The sequence below is a fragment of the Lycorma delicatula genome, chromosome 3 (genome assembly GCF_047948215.1).
Source record: "Lycorma delicatula isolate Av1 chromosome 3, ASM4794821v1, whole genome shotgun sequence".
NCBI classification, from domain to species: domain Eukaryota; kingdom Metazoa; phylum Arthropoda; class Insecta; order Hemiptera; family Fulgoridae; genus Lycorma; species Lycorma delicatula.
This window is the reverse complement of record NC_134457.1, coordinates 134,193,267-134,220,261: the sequence shown is the minus strand read 5'-3', so window position 1 is coordinate 134,220,261 and position 26,995 is coordinate 134,193,267. Positions and strand designations below refer to the sequence as shown.

General features: G+C 30.9%; 1 protein-coding gene across 3 annotated transcripts in view; it reads right to left on the bottom strand.

The window, feature by feature from the left end:
• Nucleotides 1–26,995, bottom strand: part of LOC142322027 (scm-like with four MBT domains protein 2) — a 108,717-nt gene that overhangs the window by 41,565 nt on the left and 40,157 nt on the right. For 2 of the 3 annotated variants that reach the window (XR_012755766.1, XM_075360625.1), the window contains exons 4-6: nucleotides 24,167–24,371; nucleotides 6,282–6,371; nucleotides 3,242–3,368 (exon numbers count right to left, since the gene is read on the bottom strand). Coding sequence is in view for 2 of the 3 variants with exons in the window: in XM_075360625.1 (XP_075216740.1) it covers nucleotides 3,242–3,368; nucleotides 6,282–6,371; nucleotides 24,167–24,371 (422 nt within the window). In the remaining variant the exon portion in view is untranslated. The remainder of the gene's footprint in view (nucleotides 1–3,241; nucleotides 3,369–6,281; nucleotides 6,372–24,166; nucleotides 24,372–26,995) is intronic. The other variant, XM_075360627.1, reaches the window with a different exon arrangement.

The following is a 26,995-nucleotide window of genomic DNA, read 5'->3' as shown; positions in this document are numbered from 1 at the left end:
CTCAATTGCATCGAAGAATCAAATTCAACAACCAAGAGCCATCTCAAATTCTGAGATGCCATCTTGAAGAACAATCTTTCAATGACTGAAATAACTATATAACACATTTATCTCATTCTGCTAACAATCATGCCTCTACAACTGAAATAGGGCAGAGGGCCACCACAAATTATTAAAAGCCCCTGATATATCCAAAAAGTTACCTAAGACATACTCACTAGAAAAAAACAATGTTCATAACCTTAAGAATAGCATCTTCCATACCCCTGTCTGGACAAAATCCATACTCATCATCTGTCAACAACTTTCCAGAATTTAAACTATCAGTAATACAAAGATACAAAACCTTCTCAAAAACCTTTCCAATAACTGGTGAGTATTAGCGTTAAAGGCCTATTACAGGAACCCACAGTAGGGGCCTTGTCACCACCTTTAAACAACAATTTTTGAACACCTTTTTTCCAGCAAACAAGATAATAGCCAGCATAGAGCAGCCTATTAAAAATTCTAGTCAAAGTATCAACACAAATTCCGACAGAACAGGCTATCCCACTTTTCTAAATATTCCTCAGTGGGATCTCTATACTGAAAATATGAACTTAACAACACAGAAATCAAGACCATTAATAACAAGTTTAATAGCGGCATGATGAGTATCAGAAACTTGCCTCAAAAAACACAATTCAATGTCCTCCTACATAGAACAGTGGACATATTGAACTATTAAAACTTGGCAGATCGCCCTGTACCATATATGGATGTTGCAGAATTATATATAGGGGCCTCCTTTGGACAGTTTCACCTAACTTGATCTGAGCAATGTAAGCACCTAACCCAATGGGTTGATCTAGTGGTGAATGCCTCTTTGCAAATCAGCTGATTTGAAAGTCAAGAGTTCCAGTGTTCAAGACCTACTAAAGACAGTTATTTTTATACGGATTTGAATACTAGATCGTGAATACCGGTGTTCTTTCGTGGTTGGGTTTCAATTGTCAGCAACATGTCAGCAACGGTTGACCCAATACTGAACAAGACTATACTTCACTTACACTCATACATATCATCCTCATTCATCCTCTTTAGTAATACCTGATGGTAGTTCCCGCAAGCTAAACAGGAAAAAAGGAGCAATGTTGAACACCTTGAGAATTTATCTGTCCAAACATAAGCATGAAATGAATTAAAATACATCTTAACAGCTCTCAAATAACAACCACAGCCCTTACCATTAACCGAGTGCTTGCAATCCCCTTCCTTCTGCAATTTACATAAGTAGGAACCTCACTCTTTTTAAGACACTCTTTACACTTGTGACCCTCTCACTACAATGTGTACAGAGTGAAGCATATCTACAGAATTTTACTAAATTTACAATACTTAAAACATCTCTGAACATCAATGTACTCCTCGAGTCTACAAGAAGAGAAATCCACAAACAACCTACCCACAGCAACAACTTGTTAAACAAAGTAGGCGCAACTCTGAATACATCATGTTATCTTTGGGCATCATGTCAACCAGTATTGAACAAAAACCTGCAATCATACTTGAATGTCACCTCATTCAAGTTAGTGTTTTGCTCCCGCATGAGAGATACAACCTCCTCCTTAGACTGATGTTTTATATCATAAACAATGACTCGAGGCATCGTTTTACATTTCTGATCCACCTCGACTTCCAACTTTTTATTAATGACACATTTTGAAATGATTAACTGTGTCATTGTCCTCCATTATGACAAACCTAGTACCCTTTTTGTTCCTCATTTTCAAATTTACCCTCTTGCCCTGAAGAGCAGTCCAAAATTTCTCTCTAATTTCTTTAATTATTTTTGTGGAGCCCTTCTTCCTGTTTAAGAAGATGACTCCTGGCTGCTTCCAGACTAAGCTACCTTCTGCTCACCTTTAAGCACCTCAGCATTGCGTTTCTACTCTGCCCTAATAGACACAGAAGCTGATACCAGGATGGAAACTCCCTCTTTAACTCCAACCTCCTGAAAACTGGCTCAGAAACAAGCGCCTCTAGCCCTTTTGCCAAAGCAGAGAACATTGCCTTAAACTTATTAAGCCTCGGGATGTGAACCACTGCAGAAGTACTTCAAAGGCCTTGAAGAAAACCCCATAACTGCTCACATTGTTCCTCAATGTGCTACAAGAGTGACAGAACTACCAGCCCTGTCCCCAGCTTTAACGAAATCACTAATCAGACAACTTTTTGGCACCTTTTTTTTTTCTTTTTCCTGTTTAGCCTCCGGTAACTACCGTTTAGATAATACTTCAGAGGATGAATGAGGATGATATGTATGAGTGTAAATGAAGTAGTCTTGTACATTCTCAGTTCGACCATACCTGAGATGTGTGGTTAATTGAAACCCAACCACCAAAGAACACCGGTATCCACGATCTAGTATTCAAATCCGTGTAAAAATAGCTGGCTTTACTAGGACTTGAACACTGGAACTCTCAACTTCCAAATCAGCTGATTTGGGAAGACGCATTCACCACTAGACCAACCCGGTGGGTTTAACTTTTTGGTACCTGGGTGGATGTACCTGCCTAGCTCGGCTTTCATCATCAGAGGAGAAGACAGAAACATCCTTCACACCCCCTACCGACAACCTCTTCATTTCTAACCCACTTGAGTTTTCCCTTGAGACTCTCCAAACTCTACAATCAACATTTTCACCAATGCTTCCCTAAGGAAATAAAATAAGCTAACCTTAATCTACTTACTCGTTGATAACTTCTACTTCGTCAGGCAAGTCCATAAATGTGACCATTTACGCAAGTGCAAGTAATTACAAAAACATTGATTAGAGCCTCTGAAAAGAGTCAAAGCAGAAATGGGGCGAGCCCTACCTGGGTGAACCCTTGCTTGATACAAGATACTTACACCATCAATTGTTGCCACTTCATCATAACATGCCTTGTAGAACAAAAATTTTATCACTTTACAAATCCCTCTATGAGATGGATGCACGTCTAAATCAAACACCAGATACCAAGATGAAGAAGAAGACTTCCCGCACTATTTCGAACAATGGAAAATTTGCATGCAGTATTGTAGGGATAGAGGAGGGTTGTATATTGAAAGGGATAATAACTAAATATGTATAAATTTAAAATAAACTATATTTTACACCATTAGTTTCATTATTTATTAGCCACACCTTGTAGAAGAAAATTTGAGATCATAACACTATATTGAATAAAATGAATTAAAAGAGTTAAGTGAAACTTACTTTTGCTCTCAACTGATCCAATAGGGAATATACGATGTGATAAATAAAATAACCAAAAATCTCTATCTGACGTGGAATCTGGTGAATCATAACGTAATAATAGCCGACCACCCACACTCTCAATAATCTAAAAATTATAAATTAAAAAACAGTTATCTACAAACTAAAGCACAATATCCAATGATTTTCAAGAAGCTTACCCAAGTGCATGCATATATATATTTTAAATATAATGGGATACAATATTAAGTATTAAAACAGATATTTTAACACCAAATCAGATATAGTATGGAAAAAAATAAAAAAAGAATGTTAGAAAAGTTTATACATGTAAAATTGTAACATTTTTCATAACAAGAAACAAAATCAAAGTATACAGTCAAAAAATAACACACACTTTACAGTCAGTGCAGCATATATATCAACATAAAATGAAATATTTAATACCCAGGATAAAACTTAACAGTGTTTAAACATTTCTGTTAAGTAAATTTGTTAACAGCAGGTTAAATAAATAATTCCTACAGACAGCAGTTTTATAAGGCATGGTTTATAAATGCTTATAAATTAATTAATTTAAGCATTACTAATTTAATTATTACCAGAGAATGAAAAGCTTTCAGTTATTCCTAACTTTTTTTTAAAGATATTTGGAATGATAGATTTAGTGAATTTTTTAATGAAATACCACAAGATACCTTACAACAAAACATTTACTGTTCAGAAAGTGATCTTAGGAGTGGGAGCCTGTTCCAAATGTTACAATAAAAGCTTTAACACAGCTATGAAATAACATATATTCTACCTTTCTATTTTGTTTAATAACATTTACTGGAAAGGAGAGAAAAAATAACAGTAAAGGTTGTCTCTTGTTAACTATTCACTCCTGCAGAATTAGAACTGGTAATATTTATTATCATTATCATAGTAATTTGACTATTGATATCTTGAATAGGCTACTTCTAGTGAAAAAGCTTGCCTTTGAAAATGTTAAAATAAAGTTTTTTATAGTAAATACAATAACAGTAACACTTTAAATTAAACATGAGTTCACTTTTCATCACAACAAATTATGAACATTAAGAATTTATCATCAGAACGTGTATAAGTACCACATTGCAAATGTATGTTACTAGATCCAACAATTTAATAAATTAAGATGAGTATAGTTAATCATGTCTCTCGTACAGTTTTTATAAAAAAAAAAAATGTAAAAGATCACTGTATGTATATTTATACGGTTCATAACAGTGAATGGACAAATTTGAAGTGAAAAGCTGATTTTTTTTTTTATGAAAACAGATTAATCAAAACAGCAAAAACAAATGTATTTTTATATGTTATGTACCTCTCAAAATGTAAATACTTCCTGTACCAGGCACAGGCCTGCACAATAAATTAAAAAAAAATAGATTTTTTCATAAAAAATGAATATGCCACATTATAGGTCACTTAATATAAAAATATTTAAAAAAATTCAGTACAAGAATACATATACTGAAAACTGTGTACCAGCAAACTTGTTAAAAATAACACAAACAAAATAAATTATAGATTAAATAATTGTTATTTTACATGATTTTATATGAAAACTATTCAGTAATCAACAACAAAAAATATTTTGCATTACCTATGTAATACATTACACACTGGTTCTGGATAATCAGACCACTTCAGGACTGGTATCATATTATTAAATGGCTGGGCCTATTAAGCAATACTGACTAAAAATGAGGAGATATACTTAAATATAATACAGTATATACAAACTAGTACATGATTTAACATCATATTAGTCAGAATTTTATTTTTAATACAGTAATAAATCGGCACAAATAACATGATTAAATGTTTCTGTAATCTTACATCATTAATAAAAAAGAACACTTGATAACAAAACAGAGATACAAGTCAAAATAATGAGTGCCTTTTGTAGTCAGTAAAAAAGAAAGATTTATATATATAAATATAAAAGTAAATTTAATTTGATCAACCAACATGCAGGGTATGAGGATGACAATCATAAAAGCCGCTGAAGGTAGCAGCACTTCTTTAGACGTTAATTATTCATAATACTTCAACTTTGTACAGGTAACATAACTTTGGCTAGCTAGTCCACATGGATTTCTATTTTGCTTAATTAATTTATTTTATTTTGTTTTTATTATTGAGTTTAGTTTTAACTATTAATTTAATTTTAGTAAACGACTTCATATTTATACATATGCAATTTTTAATTTTAATTTAAATCTTAAATTTTTTGAATTTTTAAATTTTTAGTTTTATTTTTGATTTGATTTTAATTTAGAAAGGGATCTTTTAACAATTTTAAATTTTAAATCTTAAGTACAGCATAAAATGATTTTTAATTTTAATTGTGATTTTGATATGTAATTTGATACGAATGATTTGTAAAAGTTATGTGGAGCAACTGATGATGTGAGTTAACTTGTGAAAGCGCTCTTACATGAATAATTGAATAAGGTAGGTGTCATCCTATTTTATTTTATTTATTAATTCTGTACTTAGGTTGATCGGATTAATATAATTTGTATAGTGCAAAGGAATATGATTCTCTAAAGGATCAACTTTAGAAAAACAATATATATAAAAAATTTAATTGTTACAGTAGCTTCAATATATCAATCTTTTCAGCAAATGTTAAAAATTGTTTAAAGGAGGAATGTCTGGAAAAGGCAAATTTATATCCTTTGAGAATAGACAGAAAATTATTTCTTTACTATTAGATATAATAATGTATAATGTGCAGTATATGTCAGTGTACACTAAATAACAAATTTTTATATTACAGGTTTAAATTAATAACAAGTTTCTTTTTATTTTTATACTACATACAGTGTCACATCAAGTAGTTAAAATACAAATTACAGCATAGGATAGATTTTATAGATTAATTTCACTAAGGAAAAAATGAAATTCAACTAGATAACAGTTTTTAAGTGAGATAATAAATGATATGTTTAATTTTAAAAAATAATAATTATAATAACAGATGAATAAAATAACAAAAACAACTTACAGTTGCAATCCAAAAATGTACAGGATTAAGACTATCTTGAACTTCAACTTTCATTCCTTGTTTTATGCGATCAATGGGCGTAAAGCCATCCTAAAAAACAATATAAAGAATTGAATCTAATTTATTTAATTGAAACACACCTAATAAATATGAATATACAAATCCTTCATGTTTAAAAGTGAAATAAAATACACATATTATGCTTGTTTAAACAAAAAAAGAAGTTTAATTTTAATGATAACAAGGATGAATAATTATACAAAAAAATAAATAATTAATTAATATATATATATATATATATATATATATATATATATATATATATATATATATATATATATATATATATATTAAAACAAAGGATTATATTTTAGATATAGACGAACTAAAGATTACATGACAGACTAAAAAAAGCATGCTAAGAACTTGCATAAATTAACATACAAGAAAAATTGTCTGCCTAATTATCATTCAAAATCATCTTTTTTAAGAAATCAGGGCATTCAGGAGAATCAAAATCCCTTAGTCAAACTTTAGAAAAAGTGACATTAGTAAACAGAAAAATTCCTAAAAACTTGTGTCTGGAAATACTGTTTTTGAATCAGTGGCTAGCAAGATATTTTGCCCTGAATTCAACACACTGGGTAAAATGAAGAAAAACTGACTTTTTTGGATTCCAAATTAAGAGGAAATTCAATGTTTTTATATATTGTCTGAACTGAAAATTTTAATTAAATAAGTACCATGATCGCAGTTATTTTTCAAGCAAATAATTACAAAACCCAAAATATTATAAATATTTAGTTTTATTAAAAAAGATAAATAAGTAAATACGCAGGAGGTGTACCACAACATACTCCCAGGACTTTCATAACCTATTCTGCTAGTAAAAATAATGGAAAAAATTCATATAAACATATATCCTAAAATGCTTCGTTTGCAAGTGATGGCTTGTGGAAGATTTCATCCAGATTTCAAACCCCATGAAATAGAATCTTACTGAAATTTTTAGGACATAATTAATTGTTTTTAATCAGAAAAGTAGAATAAAATAGGTTCCAGAATCTTATCTGTATAAGTTTTTGAGAAATCTGGGTTGAATACCAATAAACTGTGGTAAAAACCCTGTTTCTAATGTCTGACATACAATAACTTTGTTAAATGGTTAGTTAATAAACAGATAAAAAATTTTAACAAAACTTATAGAAAATTTAATTCTGAACAAACTATTACAAGATAAGTTGAATAAAACAAAGAAAGGTAAGAAAATTTTGAATTTTATTAAGAAACAGTACACTCACCAAAGTGCATTACGCGTATTGTACCAGTTTGTAATACATTTTCAAAAATTAGCCCACCATTTTCAACACAATTCTTGGCTCGCTTCTGTACTGCTTTGGTTGCTGTTTTTAGTTGTTCTGGGCTTTCCTTAAGTTGCTCAGTCACATCCATAATGCTGACAATTAATTGTTCATGAGAATGCATTTTTATTTTTTATATATTTTTCATCCATCCCCACATGCAAAAATCAAAAGACATTAGATTAGGCAATCTTGGTGGATCAGGCCAGGAATGTGGACCTCCATGACTAATCCATTACTCAGGGAAATGATGATTTAAGTGAGTGAAAATGGACAAGAGATATGGGGGAGATGTCTCAGCACTAAAGGAACATCTAGAAGCACCTGCAGCAATTCTTCTTGAAGAAAGTGCAAGTTGACCTCAGCATTTAAGCAGCCAGGTACAACAGCTGACGATCGGTCCAAACAGCTGATGTGAAGAAGGCCACAGCATATATTGATGCTAGATCGATGTTGAAAATTGCCTTTAATTCTGCCCATGTATGCTCAATATGTAAGTTGTTGACACAATCTCCAATGAAATTTGCCTCACTGATAAACAAAACATACTTGCAGAGTTGTTGATTTGTATTCCACCACTTGCAGAACTCCAAAATTACCATCTCCAGGGTGCAGATGTTGAAACGGCTGTTTATGATAAGAATAAAACTTGTTTTATTTAAGTGTCATCCATACCATCGAATGCAAAACTCCAATTCACTTTAGAAAGACGTCATGTATTGACGCCTGGACTGCCCTGAACTGCATCAATATTAATTTCAACAACAGCATTGTGTTGGACAGACCTTTCTTAGGTGGTACAAATATAGGGAGGGAGTGAACCTGTTTCCCAAAGACTGCAAATTTGCTCTAATTGTTTTGGGATCTGGAATCCTTCAATTCAGAAGATGTATTTCATATTTAATGACAAACAGATCATGTTCAAACTAAAGTTCACAAAACACCTTCACTGATGACAACAAAGTTCACACACCTGATATACTTAATGTACCTAACAGAATGATGTAAACACTAATACAGAATTGTGCATTGTTGATCAACTGTCATTATTTTATTGCTCACTTTGAAACATAATTTTTCAAATCTACGTAATTTTTATTTCTTTATTTCTATTTTATAATTTTTGAGTAATTTCAATTTTTTTTTATTTTTAACATTACATTTTGTTTTTACAAATTTTTCATATCACCAAAAAATAATTTGGTTTTTGTTTACATTAAATAAATACTTCTCTGACAAATGTAGTAATTTACTGTTTCCAAATAAAAAAATAAAAAAAATAAAAATAATTGAATTTTTCTAACTTTTCTTTGTTTTACTACACCATTTTATTCAAAATTAAATTCTCTACAAGTTCTGTTTAAAAGGTTTGTGTTTATTACCCAATTAACAATGATAATGCACGTCAAATATAAAAAACAGGGTTTACATCAATTTATTGGTTTTCTAAGACTACTGCAGATACAGTTCTGGGATCTATTTTAATTGATTTTTCAGGTTAAAACCTATAATAAATCACTACTTCTGCCTCTTAGTTAACATCCTAAATATTTCAATATGATCTCATTACACCAGGGTAGCTGAAATCAGAGAGAAATCTTTTACTAGCCGTAACTCACAAAGAAGCAATTTAGGATATAAGTTTTATGGACTTTTTCCATTATTTTCACAAGTAGAATAGGTTATGAAAGTCCCAGGAGAATTTCATGATACACCTGTGTATATATAGTGTTTCATTTTAATCACTCCAGGCGATTTTCTTGTAAACTACACATATACAAAAAAATTACCTAATAAAAGTTACTCAGATTGTAGAACACCACAAGGTGGCCTTGTATTTGACCTTGACTATTATTTCAAGGTTAACATGATTTTTTCAAATGGAACGACCCATTTTTAACCCCACCAATGAAAAGAGCAGAAAATTTTACATTGGAATATGTGGTCACACATACAACCTTGGGCCTTTTTTTAAGGTCATAAGAGATAGTGTTATATGGGTGAAAGTATTATACGGAGGTAGTGTTATACGAGTTACAAGTTTTTTAAGGTCATACAATATTCCTGGAATATTTATATTCCAGGCCATTTATCTCGCAAACTTTGGGAAAGAGCATAAAAATGACTTTACACTATCATATAACACTATCTCTGATGGTTAGCCATATGACCTTCAAAAAAGCTCCAAGGACATATGTTTGACCACATATTTTAACATAAAATTTTCTGTTATTTTCATTGGTGAGGTCAAAGATACGTTATTCCATTTAAAAAATCATATTAACTTTAAATTAACTGTCAAGGTCAAATTCAAGGTCACTATGAGGTGTTCCTCACTAATTTGAGTAACTTTTGTTTAAGTAATTTTTTGCGTTGTGCGTAGTTTACGAGAAAACCACCTGGAGCAATTAAAATGAAACACCCTATATAAATGTAAATGAAAATTCCTAATTTCATAATAAATGAAAATTCAAATAATTCATCAACATATTGACCAATATGCTAATTAATTTCAAAAAATAACAACTCAACCACCAAAACATAGTATCAGAAAACCTAAAAAAAACTAATACTAATAGTTAACTCTTGCAGGATCCCGCACCTTCAGTCGTACACAATTCTTTAATTACATCCAACAAGTAACAAAAAAGAAATAAAAACTTAAAAATTGAGGAAACTTAAACACTAATAGCCACAAAATTTATAACAGAAATCCATTGCCGTAACTGGAATGCCATTCCAGTAATACCAGTTGGTGCATGTGTAATTTTTAAAAACTAATTCATTACTACTCAAACAACTTCATAAGTTCAAGGAACTGGTTCATAGATACATTTCTGATCAAAATTAGAAAAGTTTCATTTGCCTCATAGGTTAAACAATGCAACACATTTATAATATGAATGCAATTTATTAAGACAAGATTATGTACTTTAGACATTACTTTACCTAAAAAATTTTAAAAAGCTTGTTCAAAAACTGGAAATTGTATGCTTTCTAAGAGAATTCTTTTAACAATTTAAAAAGTTAGTTTTCAAAACATTTTTGTTTACAAAAAATACATATCTGAATAAAAAATATTGATTACAGCTCTTGAGAACAATTTAATACTGAAGAATTTGTTAAAAAAAAGCAAAAAGAACAAAGGTAAGTAAACCACATTTTCAGTCAAAATAATGCAGTAAAATCAATGTTAATTTTTTTTTTAAATTGAATTAATGACAAATCTTTCTGAAGCATTTAGTCTAATTATTTACTTAGTAATAGATTGGTCTGCCAATAGGAAATACATATCGCTACATACCATTATTATTCCATTGTATGTTAATTTCACAATGAGAGTAAAATGTTAAATAGAAAAAAACGTTTAATTCATAATTGCTAATATGATCATATTGCTATAAATACTGATTTTTATTGATAAATTAATGTACTGAAGAAAATAGTAGCAGTATTTCAATTGAAAATACAGCTCACTTACCCTTACATCCTTATTATTTTAGTTTTAGTTTTTGTTTTTTAAACAATTTAAGAATTTACCAGGTTTATGCGAAACATCTTTAATTTTGAAAACATTTTTACCATATATCAAAAGTTTAACTTTTATTATTAGTATTATCATGAAGCATGTGAAAGAATCCCATGTTTATTTCAGAAACTGTAATGTGATGATATTTCTTCAAGGTTTTATAGTTAGACAACAATTATCATTGTACTTTGTAACAAGACTTCACAATAAGCAGAACTTATCCATCACAAAAAAACAATGCATATGATCTTGTAGATTGACGACACTGCTTGAATTTGTTTTTTTATCACAAATTATTATAGTTATTTTGATTTTAATGTCATGTCAGAAATCTCACACTAGAAACAATTTGGTTTAAGAACTTATAATTTTTCTCAATACATTGTGCAAAAAAATCATACTATAGCCATCATTTTTAGTTTTTCTTATAAGCATTTTTTATAACCAACAGGAGTACAACCTGCAATAGTTCAAACGGTCAAACACAATTTTCTTGAGAATGTTTCTTGAAACATCAGGGAAAGACAAGGGTATGATGAGATTGTAAACCATCTGTTCTCACAAAGTTTTGAGTTGATTGAATGAACAAAATCATCAATCATCATAGAAAGTCACCTCCTATACAAATCACATACATTCTTGCATCCTTCACTGAACTGCTCGACTCATTTTGTCACCAGTCAATCATTCTCGAAATTTTAACCTATACTTCATACATAAGGTGACAAATTTCGGCTATGAAACAAGATGTTGAAACTCAGATTTCAGCAGTAAATTATAATATTTTGAAATTATCAAATTAATTTCAGTATACAGTAGCGTGCAAATCTATCTGAACATAGATATTTAATAAAAAGTAGCTTTATTTAGAAATAAAATAATTTATACAAAATAAAAATTAAAAATAGACTTCAATAAATAATTATATTTTTATTTATTAACTAAAGAAAAAGTATTTACAACCTGTAAGTATTTTTGAAATTGATGCCAGCCAACACAAATTAAACACAAACTTACGTAAAGTTAGTACATCAACCAACCACTAAGCGGCTAAATGAGATTCCCACATGTAAAATGGGATCTCAAGAACAAATAAGAGAGAGTGACTCATGATCATATCTCATCTTCAGTTTGCTAAGCCAGCATCTTCCCAACCTTTCAGTACTTGTGACCCAATTTTCAAACATAATTTTCATCGCACCCCCTCTCTCATATAATAACAATGTATACAATAATGTATTTTGAGTATTTTTATACAAAAGCTACGCTAAGACCTTAACTACAAACCTAACAAATTACCAAGAATATGTAAATTTATTGATATTTGGCAACACTGATCCACTGCATTGACAAAACCAGAATCAATGCCTCTCTATTGCTCTCTGTCTTACGCCCACCATAGTGGAAATTCTCATGGCTTCATGACAAGTTCCAATTTGTCTTAAACATTCTGGAACGTCTGAATGACTGTCTGCACAAACATATATAAATATTGCACCTCATTCAATTCCAGCCAGTTTCAGTTGAGTCGATCCTTCTATCATTACTGAATCTATTGTGAATGTGTATGTTGTAATTTGCTTGCTAATTGTAATTCACAGCAGTAGATTTAGACATAATCATGGATACATTTTTAAGTGGGCGTAAGCGAGCATTAGACAACAGTGAAGCATCAACAGTACACAGAAAGCGTGGTTCCGAAAATAAAACCAAGAAAATATTCTAAATACTTAAATTTTGGGTTTGCTAGTACTGAAGTAAAGAAAGGCCCCTTTCAGTACTTGAGTAAAGGAAGAAGAAATACTACTTTGTTTCATTTGCTCAAAAATTTTGATAACAGACAGCATAAAACCTAATAAACTTAAACGGTATTTGGAATCACTTCATAGTGAGTATGTTAACAAACCCCAAGAATTCTTTGAATTAAAATTAAAATCATATGAAAAGCAAACATCATTTTTTTTTTAAAAAAACTGTGAATGAAAAAGCTTTACTTGCCTCTTAAAAAGTTTCATATAAAATGGCCAGATGTAAAAAAAAACCTTACATCATTGGTGAAGAGCTTATTTTGCTAGCTTCAACTGAAATTGTAGAAACTATGTTTGGAGATTATTTTGCCAAACAACAGCAGTCCATACCTCTATCAAATGATGCTGTTGCCCACTGAATTGATGATATAGCTGAGGATGTAAAGCATCACCTTTTTGGGAAGTTGCATGACAAATTATTTTCAATTCAGCTTCATGAGGCAACAGATAGTAAGTAATAAAGATGCTCATTTCATTGCCTATGTTTGATTTTGTAATGGTACATCAGCAATAGAAGAACTACTTTTCAGCAAATAGAACTGAAAGCAAATGCACTCGCATTATTTGCTATATTAAATGATTTTATAAACGAGGCAAACATAAACTGGAAAAATTGGGTCAGAAGATGGTGCTCATTCAGTGTCTGGAAGATTCCAAAATATACACATGCACTTGTGAAACAAAAATCTCCACAGTATATCTGAATATATTATATGTTCGATAGAGAACCTCTGGCTTCCAAAGAAATGAGTCCTAGTCTGAATAATTAGCTAACGACAGTTGTAAACATAGTAAATTGTATAAAAATGAGACCTCTAAAATCAGGAATCTTTTCTGCAATTTGTAAAGACATGGGTGCAGTAGATTAATCGTTACTATTTTATTGCGAGGCAAGATGGTTATCACGTAGGAAATTTTTGCAACGTGTTTATGAATTAAGAGATGAAATTGCCATTTTTCTTGAGGAGGGAAACCAACCGGGAGCCAAGAAGTTTCAAGAGGGTTAATTTCTGATGGAATTGAGCTGCTTGGTCCACGTATTTAAGAAATTAAATACCTTGAATCTTCAACTCCAAGGAGCAAATACACTTATGTTGGATATGAGTGATTAAATTAATGCTTTTTGTATAAAATTGGAATTGTGGAGCAAAAAACACAGAAATGTTTGCAAATGTGGATGAATATGTTAAAACTTACAAGGTTGAAGAACATGTGAAAGCTGTTTTTGTAACCATTAAAGATCATTTAACAATGCTGGCATAGAATTTTAAAAAGTATCTTCTTGTTGATGATAACTTGATAACAAATGGGTTAGGATCCATTTCAAAATACTCCTTAAGGGCTCTCAACTGCTGAAGAAATCTTCATAGACTTTTTGGCAATTGGTGAAATCAAAAGATAATTTAGTACTAAATCACTCTTTGAATTTTGGGCAAGGGTGGATGATGAGTTTTCTGCACTGAAAATAAGGGCATTTCGTATATTATTACCATTTTTTTAATATACTATCTTTAAGAAACCGGATTTTCTGTGGTAACTGCTTTGAAAACAAAATATAGATATTAGCTAAATACAGAAAAAGAAATCAGAGTATCTAATTCTAATATTAAACCTTCGTTTGAAAAACTATTCTGCGAGACAGGCCCAAGGGAGTCACTAATAATTAATTATTAAACTTGTTTTTAATTTAGTACTGACAAGTTAATTAAATACATTGTGCAGTACTGATACAATCCTACTCATAAGTGTATTATATCAGTATAAATGTATATTTTATTATTTCTTATGTCAGAATGTATTTTATTTTGCTTTCCTTTCAGTAAATTAATAAATTTTTTTAATATTTTCTTTTCGATATGCTCACACCCCCTATTTAGTGTTATCACCCACCCATCCCCCCACCCCAAGGCAGCATGCCCCACAGGTTGAGAAATACTGCACTAAGGCCAATATACTTTGTAATAATGTATGTATCTAAGCATCTATAAAGTATTCTTAGATCATATTTTTATATGTCACATTTTATTGTTGCATTATATTTTCATAGATCTCATTTTATTATAGTAAAACTTCTATTACCAATTTTGCATTGTTTGAAGTAGGATTTATATTATACAGATCATAGGTTTTCTTTTTGTTTAACTTGTGTTGGTTTTAGTTGGTTTAAGGCAAAAGTTTTTTGGGGTGGGAATTTGTACTACTTATTACTATGAATATAATTTATATAATATATATATATATAAAATATATTTAATATATTATATATATAATTAAAATGAGTAGGCCTACTAAATGCAATACTCAAATGAGACAGTGATGTTTAAAGGAAAGTTGTCAAGAAAGGAATGATCGTTTAAGGAAAAACAGAGAAAGAAGTGCCATGAACATTTCTGCAGAGACTTCTGAACAACAAGAATGTAGACTCTCACAAATGAGAACATATAACAGTCAATTCTTACAGAGAGGAAGTTTAGAGTCATGCTCATAGTGTCAGTTTAATACACAAATGTTTGTGAAACAAAACACAAGAGCAACATACTCAACACCACAACTTGATATATGAGGAAGGAGAGTTACCAGAAGCTGTACTCATAAAATTTGATGATAGACTATTGGTCTTAGAATGAAAGATGTTGATGGTTGCATAGCCATTTCACCAGCTTGTACAATATACCAAGCGACAAATGGATAGAGATGTAAAGCGCAGAATGCTATTTCTAATATTAAGCTGAGTTTTTTAACTGTTCACAAACTGCAGGGTACATCTTGGCAGGACAGTGATAGACCTCAGCAAGAAAAATTTTGCTAAGGGGCAGATTTATGTCGCTCTTAGTTGAGTTAAAACTTCAGAGGGCAACGCCTTATCTGATATGGACCCAAATAACTTGTTAAATAGACATGATGATAAAGCTGTGACAGAAATGATGAGATCGCATAATCTACCCAATTTATAGGTTTCATTATTGCGAACAAACATTTGGACAAGGTTGCAAGTACCAAATTAAAAAAAAATTGATCAAAATCGGTTTACTAACAGTGGAGATATTGGGCAACTATATACATTAAAAAAACCACAGTAGAATTAATAACCTCCCCTTTTTTTGAAGATGATTAAAAAAATCATACTTATACAATTTGTGAATTTTGTGTAATAATATGTCCTCCTTTATTCTAAATCATTTAACATACATCATTAGGCACTGATTCAACAAGTCTACTACACATTTTTCTGACTTCTTCATCATGAAATTAAACAGATATTATTAATGTTTTGATCTTGAGTCAATCTTAATAAGTCAATCTTTCTAGTACAATTCATTTTTGAGAGTCGTTTTAGAATATTGTCCAGAAAATTTCAATTGGGTTTAAGTCTGGAGAGTTCCCTGGCCATGTGAGCACTTTAATATTTTGTTCTTTAAGAAGTTTTTCCATTTCTTTGGCATGGTGCCAAATTTTTTTTTACTCTGTTGCCTTATGGAGATTTGTTTTGAAGTTGTCACAACTCTATCCTTCAAAATCTTGATATATCCATCACTTTTCAATATATCAACTGGAAGTAATGAACAAGGGCCTTAGCTGACCAATGAGTATTCCATCCAGCTGCAAGAAGTTGGCATCTAACAGATGTGAAGTGTTAATTTATTCCACTGGCTGCTAATTCTCAATTTAAGTCCACGGCAGATAATTTTGGATCAAGCTTACTTTTTCTCAGTAATAACCGATCCCTGAGTGATGTAGTTTTTCTTTTCTGTGGAGTAGTTTGGTTTTTTTTTGGAATAGTGATGGCCACATTTGCCTTTCCTTTGAGGTGAAGGAGGGTCGTCAGTCTGTTTCAAATTATCCAGCTAAAGATTAAAATGAAACCCATGGTCTCAGAATATCATGAATTTTTTTTGTTCTACTTGCCACCCTTATTAACCATGTAAAATTTTATTTTGATATCTTAAATAATTTTTAAGTTATTAATTTTTTATAGCTGCCCCACCGAATCTATGAGCTTGTAACATCACATGCTGACATTTTATTTTATTACTGTTTTCCAAAACACTTTTTTTTGCACTTAATTATTATTTTTATTTCATTATTCAATTTACAAACAATACAGGCACCCAAACAATACATTTATGTTGTTGTGTGTTCAATTCTTTCCACTTGCATTTATTACAATTATAAAAATGCTGAATTACACAATCTTGTAAACAATAACAATCCTTCACCAATGACTAATGCTCTGACTGGTATTATGTACATGCCTATAAAAATTTATACATGCAGTTAGAAATGATGTCTTTCGTCATGATTATATTTACATCCATCATTCGTAGTACACAATATGTGTATAAAGAAATAAACTTTAGTCCAGTTTATATCATGTTCAGTGAAGGTATTCGAATAGAATTTTTGTGCGATCATATTATTTTATAATTACTCACTGTTTTTCGCAAATTTTTTGTAACATATTATTTTTTGTTTATTTTTGTTTGTATGTTATTAGTACAGTTTATTATGGCAGAATTTAAATCCGTGGTTAAGAAAAAAAAAGTTAGGAGTCAAGCATGTGAAATTATCAATATTTATGATTTTATGAAAAAAGAAGCTCTAAAAGTAGGTAAATTAACTGACAAACATAAAATTGGCATTCAAAAATGTGAAGAACTGCTGCTGCACTAGACCAGGTTGGTCTAGTGGTGAATGCGTCTTCCCAAATCAGCTGATTTGGAAGTCGAGAGTTCCAGCGTTCAAGTCCTAGTAAAGCCAGTTATTTTTACACGGATTTGAATACTAGATCGTGGATACCGGTGTTCTTTGGTGGTTGGGTTTCAATTAACTACACATCTCAGCAATGGTCGAACTTAGAATGTACAAGACTACACTTCATTTACACTCATACATATCAACCTCATTCATCCTCTGAAGTATTATCTAAATGGTAGTTACCAGAGGCTAAACTTTTGAAAAAACATGAACATCGTGTTCTTAGACTCCCACTGTACCATCCTGATTTGAATTCAAACAAGATGGTATGGTAGGTCGTAAAAAGATATCTGGTGAGTCAAAACACAACATTTTCTTTCACAAATGTTGAATAATTAACAAGGGAGAAAATTAATTCCATAAATAAAGATGACTGGAAACCCTATTACAAAAAAGTAAAAAATATTGAAAAACTGGAACCACTGATGGATAACATGACAGAACATTATATTTTACGTGTACACTCTGATAGTGAAAGTGAAAATGAAATTGACAGTGTTCATTTAGCAAAGATGGTGAACTTGCTAGAAGTCTGATTTAGAAGCATGAAGAAAATTCCAGTAAGCTTTTGTTTATTATTAAAAATTAATAATTTTATATAAATAAAGGTTTTAAAATAATTAATTAAGTATTGTTTATAATTAATAAATGTAAATATGATAGTTATTACCACGTACAAAATATAATAAGTAATACTTCGATTTGATATGCGGTGTTATGTTTTCAGGCTGAGTAGTAATACACAGTTTGCTTGTAATGTTACAAGCTCGTACATTGGCTGGGCCAAGTATAAATTTGATAAAAAATGCGTTATTGTTGTTTCTGAGGCTTTTAGTGATTGTGACGTTGATTTAGTAAAAAACTCATCAGTTTGTCAATTTTTATCATATCACAATGGTTTTTTTTCACTAAAATTTTCAGAAAAATACACAGAATAAGGTAAAAATGCATGTAGCAACTTATCTCTTAATTGCTACAGTAAATATAAGCTCAAACCTGAAGTTCATAATTTTTTTGAAGAAAAACCATAAAATTTTAAAATGGCAGCATAAAAAATTAAAAAGACACTACAGTAACCAAAGTATTTTTTTATATAATCCTAAAAATATGAGCAAGTAGGTTCTGGAAGAAAATGTGTGTTTTTTTTGACTGCCAATATATTTAATACATCATGAAACAACTGACAAATAATTCACATTAATATGATGCAATCATTGGACTATTGAGATAGTATCAAGATCCTATAAACCAATTTACGGTTCATTCCTAAAATATACATTACCATCTGTATTTATTTAATTTAGTACATAAAATCATACATAAGTTTGAGTACTAGTACCATTTTTAAAGATTAAGACCTAAAAGTGTATAATTTCATTTTGACTAAAGTTAACATACAACGAACGAATTAAATAAAATCTGTGAATGAAAGAACTTACAAAGTCTTCTAAAAATCTTGACATAAGCTCATTTACTATTTACACCTGTTATGTCAGTGGAATTATGTAAATGTTTCTTACAATAAAACTGTTTTGAACGAAACACCAACACCATGTTATTTATGAACTTGTGTTTGTTTAAACATCTTGTTGCACTGAAGGTTGACTGAAGTAATTTCCTTCTCAGGAAAATAATACATTCTCCTGGATGCTTGTGACTGGGAGGTTGACACGTGAAATTATGCTGGTAACAGAAACCCAGCAATTATCTTCTTTTGAGGCCCAGTGAAAAAACAGAGCAGGCCCATAGGGATGCAGAAATTTAACTTTAATGTAACCTTCATCTTCATGTTTTGATAAAACTAATCCAAAAAACCACTGGTCATCATAAAGTGTAGGCAATATAGTTGTGCACATCAATGTCAGACATCTTCACTGATGGGTGTTCTCCACAATAACTGAAGACTGTGCAGAAGTTTTCATCAAAACTTAATGTTTTGTTGCAATTGAGTCTTCAGATTTGGGTTCAAAGTGGTGAAAACTACTTGTTCCAGGAACTGCCTTGGCTTTGGCGAAACGGGCCTCTAGTTTTTGGCATGCCTCTATCATTGGTTTTTTTTTATTAATCATAATGAATTTTATATTTTTGTCTTGCAAAAATCAAAGAATCTTTGGTCGTTATCAATAACATCACCAGAAGTATGTTGGAGCCTTGCTATTGTCACAACACGCTTGACAGTTTCACCAATACCATCACAAGGTGACTTCCCCTGGCTGGTGGCAAAAAAAGACCATGTAGCTCATAATCCAAAGTCCTTTTCACGAAGGCACAGAATGAGAAAGTTTTCACAATATTATCTTAATCTCTTTTTTCTTATTTTCCTTTTATGTTCAGTGAAGTCTTCTCCTTTTATTATCCAGTTGTAGTCACTCATTATAGATTCATCCCATCTGCCTTGATAATGTTTTTCCATGTGCAATATATCTTCATGGAACCTTTCTCCTTGTTCGTCACTGATGTCACCCAAGTTTAAAGGTAAAAAATCCAAATGAGAATATAAAAAATGAATTTCAAAAGACATTCTGCAGCCTAAATCTTTGTAGTTCACTAAGAATTCATTTATAAGCTGATCATGGTTTTCAGTTTTTTTGTTTCCAAGAAAACCAGTAACAACAACTTTGAATGACTTCCATGCTGCTAGTTCTTTAGGATTCAGTTTGATGTTAAATATATGTCCACAAATTAATTTTCTTATTTGTGACCCAATGAATATTCCCTCTTTTAATTTGGCCTCGCTTAACTGTGATAAAACCTCAGCTAAATATTTAAAGCCATCTCCATCTTTATTTAATGCTTTTGCAAAAAACAAAATTTTTGCAAAATTTTCATCAGATCTAATTTTATATGCAGAGGTAAAATAATACGATCTGCTACGAGAAGGAGAATATTGACAGCATTTTCCTTTCCTGGGATAAACTGATTTCTTTTTGGCCAGTCTTTAATTGTGAAGTATTTATCTGTAGCCTGACTATCCACAAACACAAGAAACACATATATTTTATAAATTCACACTGGAGACCAAGAAGAAGCCCTATCAAATGATTCGCCATGAATGTTCATCATACTTAAATAGCTTTTAAAATTTTTGACATACTTTCATATATTTCTTTCATTCCTACAACATGTGCTACCAGTATAAAAGAAAACTTATTTGAGTTATGCAACAACACTGCTTAAAGTTTCTTTTTTGATCAGTTTTCATTTCAATTTCTATATACTGAAATTTTAATATCCTTGTTTAATAAATTCCATTCCTTAAGAGGAGTTCCTCTTAAGGAACATGCAGAACTCCATTCCTAGGAGTTCTGCATGTTGTTTTGACAAATATAAGTCATGAAGTAGGTCACTCAGTTCTGCTTATGATGAGGTGAGGTGAGTTTCAGTATTTGATTCTTCTGGAATGTAATTAACATCTATTAAAGTTGAGGTTCATCAGTTGAGCCATCTGGGGAATCATGCATTTCTTTCCAAGTTGGAGCAATCAGAATCAGAAAATCAACACCATGAAGTACTGGTCTCATAGCTGAACAAATATTTGGGTATGCAATTCTGCTTTTATTGTTTAAGTTGAAAGCAATAGCATTTGCTAAGTAAAAATAGCAATCATCATAATGATTAGTAAACTCTCACCAAATCATAGGTACAACAAAAGACAAATGCTCTTTTATTTCCTTTTAACCACTGGGTTAATTTAATATGGCACTTGATGCGTGCTACATGTGGAACCCAGGATTTATTTTGGTCTCCCAAGGGATAGTCAAAATAATGTTTGTAAACAGTTTACAGCAGATTCGGTACTGGTTTTCATTGATTTTTCATGGACAATCCTCCGCAAATGAAACAAAATATATTTGGAGAATTTTTACAAGCCCGATTTTTATTCATTGTGAAATTCAATATGTTTTAATAAATGAAAGTAAAGTTTAGTGAATGAAGGTTTAATGAATGGAAATTACTTAATTACAAAAATAATTAAGTTTTAATTTATAAATACGTAATTATTTAAAATACTTCATACAATTGTTTCATCATGAAGTGAATTAAACACAGCACAAAATACACACACAACTTAGTACATCGTATGTATAATAGAATTAAAGCTAAAAGTTGTTCTGTCATAAAAATCTTTCACTAAATTTATGGCATCACTTATGAAACAATCTTTATAATATGTGTACAATAAAACCACTATCACAACTAAAGAACACAGCAAGTCATACCAAGAACTGAACTCATACTGAAGAAAATTTCATCATGTTGAATTACTCATTACTTGACTCACATGCCTGTACATGTCTTGCTTGACATGAAATGACATCATTTGACAGTTATGTATCAAGTGTAGGTCTACAGCATGCATCACAATATAAATCAGATGTGAATAAGCAAACATACAGATGTAAAACTTATTTGTATTGTTTGTTCAACGAATGATGGAACAAATAAATTTAAGGGATTGTAACGTAAGAACGTTACATGATGGGTTGTTTTGGAATAATTACTCAGATTCAGCATATAAAATTCTATATAGAACACCTACTCCCTTTTCAGTTCCAAATTTTATGTTGACTAGTGTAATATACAAAATTCATATCATTTATCATTTCTCCATCTCCTACGCAATTTGCCAACAATTACAATTTTTACCAACAATTAGGAAGCTTGAATATTCCTTGTTCATAAAATGTTTGAGGATGAGTAGTCACCAACCAGATGCACATGCACTCCTTGACGTTGTCATTGTTTTTGAAGTGATTTTTCAGGGATGCAAACAAAAAATAGTCACAGGGGACAAATCTAGGGATTGTAGGGAGAATGACCAAGGGTTTTCCAGTGCATTCTTTCCAATATATCCCTTGTCAAAATCACAGTGAGTGGCCTGGCATTGTCATGGAGAATGATGACATCTCTGATTGGCATATTCCATCTTTGGTGTAAGTGTGCAGCTTTTGTTGACTGTAGCAGCTGACAATAAGTCACATTCACCGTTGATTGTGGAGAAAATCAATGAGTAAACCTCCCCTTAATTAAAAAAAATTGTTGGAACATCTTTTCCGGCTACAGGCGGGTTTTGCCCTTCACTGAGAAGCCCTCATCCGTCCTTTGCCACTCCTTAATCTCCATTTTTCACTCTGGAGTGTAATGATGGACCCACATCTCATCACATGTGACGATGCACCTCAAAAATGCATACCCTATTTGCCGAAATCGATTCAGAAGTCTCTCACAGACCTGTTTTGATTTTCAGTCAACAACCTTCGTACCCACTGAGCACTAATTTTTCTAAAGCCAAGATGATCAGTGATAATGGACTGAGCACCCCCATAGCTCCCACTTCACAAAACCCACTTCTGATGCAATTTCTTCAACAGTGAACCAGCGATTACCTTTGATAAGTTCTCAAACAGCACCAGTGTTGTCAGCTGTGATACTTAACCTTGGGTGTCAATCGTGACTCATTTTCTACACTTTCTCACCCGCCCTTAAATTGTCTGGCTCACATATACACTCAATTCTGGGACGTGTAACATATCTAAACTGTACCTTTAAACGAGTTAAAATTTCCACGGGTTTAACATGTTCATTAATTAAAAAGTTTATGATTATACGTTGTGCAACAGACAACAGAACCTCGTACTCACTCACAGTTGTACTAATGACAGAACAGAGCAGAGGAGCTAACCAAGCTGGTTCCCCCTCTCTAACACACCAAACTTAACCTCCTACTCCACCATCCAACTCGGAACTGCTTGCTGTGTAGAAGAGCAAAATTACCATTTAAATTTGATTCACCCTTTTATATTCAAATCACACACAACAAAATACACAAAAATATGACTTTCTAATAAAAAATGAAATAAGCTTTCACAAAACACAATTCATAATGTAAAAATTGATAAATAATCAAAGAATAACCTCACATTACACAAAAAACTTAAAGAATGAGTGTAATCAAGCAGTATAGCCACAACACAGTAATAAACAAAAAAAATTCCCAGTGTTCAGATTAATTTGCAGGCTATTGTACATGGTAATGAAAATTTCAACTATTTTCATATTTCTGGAATGCAGAAAACTGATAACTAAATTTTACACTTGATCAGCAATCTGATTAACTTCAACAACTTAAACAGAAAAAACATGAAGTAAACATAATATGCCTTAGCTTCTCCTAACAGCCTTAGGGAAATTTGCTGAAACATGAAAGGAGTCAGTTCACATAGACAAAATTATGATTGCAGAACTACTGAGAAGATGGTCATAAATAGTAATTTTGTAAATACAACTCATTAAGATAATATAAAAAAATGTTAAGACACACTATATAATACTTAATCAACATAAATCCCAAAATATAATTTTCACTAATGAATTTAATATAAATTAAATCACAAACATGGAGCTAAATTAAAATAAAATAGGCAGACTTACTGAATTAATGAGATCAGGTGATATTGTGCGAGATCCTTTCAACATGCTTTTAAGATCTTTATGTGAAATAATGCCATTTAAATGACTAGGAGGAACAAGTATTTTACCATTTGATTCAGTCCATCCTAATGGACGCAACTCATTTTTCATTGTGTCACACCAAAAGTCTTTACTGCGATCTTCTTTATCACCAACATAACGTAAACTATTATAAAAAACAAAAGAAAACTATAAAATTTTTTCACACAAGACTTTAGTTATGTCCCATATATTTCTTCATTAAATTTCTTACAAAAAAATTAAACCCAATAATACTCTCACAACTACACTATTTCTATACTAAACAATATCCTTTAAATCATATTAAAGATGCAATGGCAATTATTTAAGTAAATGAATTTTTCATAAAATAACATAAACATGATGATATAAAACCAAGCATTTTAAGAAAATTTTGTTTTTCTAAATAATTTTTTTTTTTCAATATTAGAAGACACACTTCTTAAAGTGTTTTACAAAAAAGTAGCTTTTTTGCAACAAAATGCAGAATAAAAAAAATATTGGGTTCAGATCAGTCAGTACCTATGTAAATACAGTTACAAAGTATTTCAAATTAAACTCCAATCTATTGCCTGGAATACTCAAAAAATTAAATATATTACAAAATCTGGGCATGTGTCCATTCATCTATCCACCTAACTGTTAAAAGATAATTCCTAAATAGCTATTACAAAATTTTCTACAAAGAATTATCACACTTATAGAGACAACATTAAATTACAATCAATTCCTACTGGATTAAATATTCCCTTGTCTTCCTTCCCCTCTCCTAATCATTATATCTTTTTCCTTAGAAAAATGCCATACGTGTCCATCTGTAGTGAGTGATAACACAATTTATCAACTAACTTGGCAGCCACTTCTTTATTGGAGCTAAAAATCAAATTAGCAGCTGAGGTGCCTAACAGGTAAAGCCAGACTTCCCATTACTCTTAAGCTCTAACCTAATATAGAAATTGACATTCATGTTTGACCTATAGCCTCTTGCTAAATATATATAGCATATATATTATATATATATATATTGTCTGTGGGGTGGGGAGGGGAGGAATAAATGACTTTGTATTTCAAAACTGAGATATACTAGAAAGTAGAAACAAGTGTGGATCTACATAGTTATGTAGTTATGTATCTACATAGTCTACAGAAATGATATTTTGTAGCGTGTAGAAAATGCCATGCCTGACTGGGATTCGAACCCAGGACCTCTGGATGAAAGGCCAAGATGCTACCACTCCACCACAGACTGTCAGAATACTGAATCAATCTTCTCTTAAATAGAAAGGTAGACATGATACATGATTTTAATATTAAAAAAAATAATAACTGCCTTCACAATAATAAATAAAAATAATAATCAATAATTAACAATTTGCAGTATTACAAAAAAAATTGACTACTACAATTTAAATGGTTAGGTCAAATGATATTATTTACTTTATTTATTACAATATTTCACTTTAAAATTTAGATAAATGTTTTCAGTAAAAAATTACCTAACACAATAAATTTTTGAAAAATTTTAACAATTTAAAAAATGTTAAAATTTGAAAAAATTATTACAAACTTAGGGTAGTATATCAACTATTACATTATAACAATGTAATTTGTGTTATGTTACAACAATCAAAATTACTAAATTCTATTTTGTTTACTTACTTCAACATATAAGTAGAGTATTAGATCGTTTCTAAATTAATTATGTATTGGAGAATTAGGTTGTAGTGGTTCAAATATTTGTTCTCTAGTGCAAAATGTTATTATTTCCTTCTTTTTTCATTTAGCTTTATCAAATAATAATGCATCCTTTAAGTGAAACACAAAAGAATAACTCAGTTGATGTACGGGTACAGTGATAGAGTACAGCCTTTACAAGAGGTATGATTTCACAACACAGACCCAATAAGTAAACTGTGACCAAGACAGTACAACAATTTGAAGAAGCCGGCACTATAAGAAATTGTCCTCACACCGGAAAACCAAAAACTGCCACTAATGAATGTTGTTACAAATGAATTTAGATAATTTTTTTCGTGTAATGAATTGTTTAAATACAGAATCACAGGTAGTTCCTTTAAATAAAACTTAGAAATTAGATTAAAGCTTCGTTGGTCTCTATTTCTCTTGTTATCAATCTGCAGGCTGGTTTCCAATGAGTTTTCACAGCCTTTTCTCTTGAGCCATTCTCTGTAGTTGTTTTCCTAGTTTGAGCAATTTGTATCATCCATGATTTATGTTATGTACTCCAGCCTACATCTTGCTTTGTAAATTTTCCTTTAATGATCCCCTCAATAGTCGTCTTTAATAAAGAATTAAATAATTAACAGATGAGTTTCAAATCCATGGCCTGCCTCAAAAGTGTTTTTGTGGTCCATGAACTCAGAAAAAAAAATAGTTATAAAAAAGAATCTTTGTTAAATAAATGCAAAATAGTTAAAATATAAAAGACTGATATCAATCGTATTTAATTTCAATCATTAATAAACTACAGTAATAAACACCACAGAACTCAATTTAGTGAATATATAACAGTTTAGGAACTTCCTAAACCAAATGGGTATATCTCAGTTTTCTTCTCAAATAAAACTTTTTACAAACTAACTTTTTAAATAAATAGTATAACTGTTAATTAATAAATTTATTATACAAGAAAGGATTGAAATACAATCACATAAAAAAATGTCAGAAAAAATTCAAAAATTTTCTTTAACATACTTAAAAGAAAATTGACATATCTTTCACTTAAGATGGCAATTCAGTCCTACAAAT